The sequence below is a fragment of the Engraulis encrasicolus genome, chromosome 2, assembly GCF_034702125.1.
Source record: "Engraulis encrasicolus isolate BLACKSEA-1 chromosome 2, IST_EnEncr_1.0, whole genome shotgun sequence".
NCBI lineage: Eukaryota > Metazoa > Chordata > Actinopteri > Clupeiformes > Engraulidae > Engraulis > Engraulis encrasicolus.
In genome coordinates, this window is record NC_085858.1 from 58751551 (window position 1) to 58756550 (window position 5000).

The 5000-nt window shown below is 44.4% G+C and overlaps 1 protein-coding gene across 2 annotated transcripts in view; it reads right to left on the bottom strand.

Annotated features, from left to right (window-relative positions):
• mms19 (MMS19 homolog, cytosolic iron-sulfur assembly component) overlaps positions 1-5000 on the bottom strand; it is a 48418-nt gene that overhangs the window by 18980 nt on the left and 24438 nt on the right. For both annotated transcript variants that reach the window (XM_063193060.1, XM_063193055.1), the window contains 2 exons: positions 1934-2012; positions 99-224 (listed from right to left, as the gene is read on the bottom strand). In XM_063193060.1, the coding sequence (XP_063049130.1) occupies positions 99-224; positions 1934-2012 (205 nt within the window). The remainder of the gene's footprint in view (positions 1-98; positions 225-1933; positions 2013-5000) is intronic.

Sequence of the window (5000 nt, forward strand, 5' to 3'; positions counted from 1 at the left end):
GGTGTGTGTGTGTGTGTGTGTGTGTGTGTGTGTGTGTGTGTGTGTGTGTGTGTGTGTGTGTGTGTGTGTGTGTGTGTGTGTGTGTGTGTGTGTGTTACCTGGGTGTTTGGCGAGTGCGGTGAGTATGCGTGTTGCTGTGATCTGCGTGGCGGCTCCTGATTCGCTGAGAGCAGAGAAGACGACCGCACACAGCGGCGAGGAGAAGGGAACCAGAACACACTCCTCTGGAAACACACACGCACACACACGCACGCACACACACACACACACACACACACACACACACACACACACACACACACACACACACACACACACACACACGAGTTAGGCCAGAGAAGACGACCACACAGAGACGAGGAGAAGGGAACCAACACACTCACGCACGCACGCACGCACACGCACACGCACACGCACACGCACACGCACACGCACTTTCTTATTGATCAAACTTTAAACACACAGAAAAGGTCCCCACAGTGCAGTACATTGTAGGGCTCGACCGATACCAATTTTTTAATGACCGATGCAATACCGATTTTTTTTTTTCATCACCCTTGGCCGATACCCGATTTTTGGGCCGATATGGGTAAAAAAAACGGTTAAAAAATGACAAATATCCCAGGTCTCAAGTTAAAAAATAAACATTTATTTAACATTATCAAATTGAGGTAGAACGTGTAACACCCACTCTAACAATCTAGTAATGTCTAAAAATCAAGTAATACAAAAATAAAGTGTCTTAGTGCTGCTTTTAAAAAACCTGAATAACATAAAATAATAATAAATATTGCGTATCGGCCAAAACCACACGTGTATCGGCCGATACCGATACACTTAAAAACCGCAAATTTCGGCCGATGTATCGGTCTATCCTTTGTCCTATTGTTCATAGTTTCTAGAGATGTACAGGATCCAAGATCCGGTTCCGGATCCGGCAGGATAATAGGGTTTTTCAGACTATCCGGATCCGGCAGGATCTTAAGCAGTGGATCCGGTATCCGGCAGTTACCTAAAATCAGGATCTGGGGCATCTCTACTTTTTACGTAGCCTAGTGTGACGGAGGTCATCTTGCACCTGTTCACCCCCCTCGGGGATCGAACGTGCGACCTCGTCAACTACAACGGTTCGGCAATGGGAGACACAGTACGATACCGCTGGGCCAAGAGACTAGTCTCTCGGCCCAACGGCACGAGACTGTATGAAGCTATTGGAGGGAGGTTTTTTACCAATGTTCCACGCCAACTCTGTGCTAGTTAGCCTCCGTTACACTAGGCTTTCACAACCCCAATCGCTGCATGGAGTGAAAGCCCTTTGGAAGCGGCCGTTGAAGGCAGTGTGGCAGTAAGCCAATGAGTCTTAAAAATAGTTTGAGCCAACGTAATAAAAAGGGCCCACGTGTGCGAGTTGACTATGTGTTTCAACCCTTTTGTAGGATCCGGTATCCGGTTCCGGATCCGGCAGGATCTTAAGCAGTGGATCCGGTACCCGGCAGGATCCTAAAAATCAGGACCCGGTGCATCTCTAGTAGTTTCCCTGTATGACATCTCCAACAGACAATATGGGACCAAAATATAACAGTGATGATCAATGGAAATAGAAATAGAAATAGAAATATAGCGGCTGTCATCAGTGTGTGTGTGTGTGTGTGTGTGTGTGTATATGTCTGTGTGTGTGTGTGTGTGTGTGTGTGTGTGTTACCGTCCTCAGCAGGCGTGTGTGTGTGTGTATGTGTGTGTGTATATGTGTGTGTGTGTGTGTGTGTGCATTACCGTCCTCAGCAGGTGTGTGTGTGTGTGTGTGTGTGTGTGTGTGTGTGTGTGTGTGTGTGTGTGTGTGTGTGTATTACCGTCCTCAGGAGGTGTGTGTGTGTGTGTGTGTGTGTGTGTGTGTGTGTGTGTGTGTGTGTGTGTGTGTGTGTGTGTGTATTACCGTCCTCAGCAGGTGTGCTGGCTTCAGTGGGTTGGACGAATCCCAGCAAGACTTCCAGCAGGGTGCGGCGCTGAGAACTCTAAAGCACACACACACACACACACACACACACTTACTTTAACAACAGATGTATACATGAGTTCCAGCTGGTTGTACACATTCCAAAATGCTAGGCGGCCAGGGATTCCAGAATGCTAGGCGGCCAGGGATTCCAGAATGCTAGGCGGCCAGGGATTCCAGAATGCTAGGCGGCCAGGGATTCCAGAATGCTAGGCGGCTAGGTGTTTAACATTGGAAGTTCCATTGGAGCAGTGCAGTGCATGGTTAGAACCTGTTTTCTCGTCGGCTGGATGTTGTTGCGGTTTCTGTGGTCTCTGTACCGCTACCAACTCCATTCTGGGATAAAACATCTTAACGCGAGTACATCAGAAGTTATTTTGTATCACACCAATCACGAGTGGGGAGGACGTTTGAGTGACGGCAGCATAGAGGTAGAAAATAACACTAGAGTGGACATGGCAATTCACGACAGCACTGGGAAGTGGCACATGGCACCTCCCATTGTCTGTAGGTAGTGTAGGCACCTTCAGTCAATGCAAGCCAATGGAGAACACGCCCACCTCTGTTAAAAAATGGACTAAAACTGTTTGAATATGAAGTAACCCATTAATCAAAGACCAGATTTGAAATATCTACTTAATTCATATGAGTCGATAAAATACATCTAAAAATCGAATTATATTAATTCTGCACATATTTAGCAACACACTTCAACTATTGTCCTTGTAGAGTGTGTTGATGGACATTTTCACATTATTAAGCCATTTTTTGACAGAGGTGAGCCTCCTTGTCCATTCATTTCCATTTATCAGACCTACCTACAGATAATGGCCGCCAGAGATTGCCGTCAGAAGGGGGGCGGGGTCGCCTCTAGTGTTATTTTCTACCTCTATGGTCGGCAGCTTCTAAACAATCAGAGGCTGGCTCCGATTGCGAAAGCCCACCTTGTTAGCAGTGGCTAACACTTTGCAACACAATACAGCGTTTTCCAGAGCACATGGCAAATAATTCCGAGCGACATGATAGTATGTTCTTCTAAACGGTGTCACCGACATTACGGCGTGCGACTAAGTGGATAAAACCGCCAGCCGAGAAGACAACAGGTTCTTGTCGTACACTGTGCAGGGCTCCAATGGCACTTCCAATGATAAACACCTAGCCGCCTAGCATTTTGGAATCCCTGGCTGCGCGCACACTCAAAAGTTTACAAATATTCAAAATGTATGTATATACAATAGGGCTTGAAAGTCCGCATTTCACGGGACCGTAGCTGACCATCTAATAGCATGGTAGTGAGTAAATATCTTCTGATTCCAATTATTATGTGCGCTGGGTTACAAATATGCTGTTTAAGGAGCCATGATGAATATATATCTGTCAATCCAAATAAAGAAGTAGTGTGTGTGTGCATACACCGCATTCCACATTATTACGCAAATGACATTTTTCGCTGTTTCCCCAAATAATCAATACAAATGACAGTCGTCATAATTTTCAAGTCATCAGCCATTAGAGTACAATTAAAGCGTTTTTGAATTAACCTACCAATGATAACGGTATTTTTTAAAATATTAAAAAACGTAAAATGCCCAAAATGCTCTATTCCAAATTATTACGCAAAACAGTTTTGTAGTGTTGTTATCCAAATTTCTTTCTTTTTTTCCCATTTACATCAAAACAGTGGGCATTTGGTACCATCTAAATTACATTTCAATGTTCAAAACTTGGTTATAAGCTGTAACTGGAATGCTGCATTTAACACATTGAGTACCGACGACGTAATAATGCGTTTTTCACGCCCATGCGTTGTATACCAAAACGTAAAAATACGTTTTTGCATTTAAATATCATATTTTGAATCTACACCCTTCAATGGACAATATATGTGATTTTGGTAGCTCTGTGATGGACATAAATGACAACATTTGCAGTCCAAAGTTGTTTGATTGTTATGATGTTTGAGTGTTATGATTTGAATATTTTAATTTAACTTACCAAGATGTCTGGATGCCAACCCATGTCGCCTATCGCGCTGCCTGCATTGATTTCCCTAGTACGGTCACTGTAGCATGTGTTGTCTCTGACTTCACGCAATAGGTAAACACCATTGTATATCGTGCCTGGAGTATCTTGAACTTTCTGGACTTGCTAGACCTTTACCAGATCCTTGGATCCAAATGGCACCCGATATGTGATTGGAGTAATGCGCTCCGATTTGGACGTTTGATCGCCAAAAAGATAAGTTTCTGTGTCTTCCTGTATGTGAGAAGCCAGAAGCTAGCATGGCTACATATCATATGGATCGGATGGGCTAGGCTACATCTAAGCATCATATCATTTGGATTTGTTGTCAATGTTGGGCTATTATTTCGGGAGTCATCGGGAGCTATTTTAGCAAATGTCTCACCCTCTGCATGTGTGCAAAGAGTTTGTGTTCAGTCCACGTGAAAAACGGGGATTTCAAAGGGCATCGATTGCTGGTGTCGTAGTGTGACAGAGCAGGAGGTGTGCTGCCGTATTCGTGAATCGTGCTATGTTGTTGTTTCCCTAGTAGCCTACGATCGGTAGCGTGTATTGTGTCTGACTTCACGCAATAGGTAAACACAGAGACCATTGTATATCGTGCCAGGAGTATCTTGAACTTTCTGGGCTTGCTACCTAGACCTTTACCAGATCCTTGGATCAAAATGGCACCCGAATTGTAATTGGAGTAATGCGCTCCGATTTGGAAGTTTGATCGCCAACCAGATAAGTTTATTTGATTATTCATCCCCATGTTGAACTGTCTTCCTGTATGTGAAAAGCCAGAAGCTAGCATAGATGGCTACATATGGATCGGATGGGCTACATCTAAGCATCATATCATTGGCATTTGTTGTCAATGTTGGGCTATTATTTCGGGAGTCATCGGGAACTATTTTAGCAAATGTCCGACCTTCTGCATGTGTGCAAAGAGCTTGTGTTCAGTCTGTGTGAAAAACGTGGATTTCGAAGGGCATTGATTGCC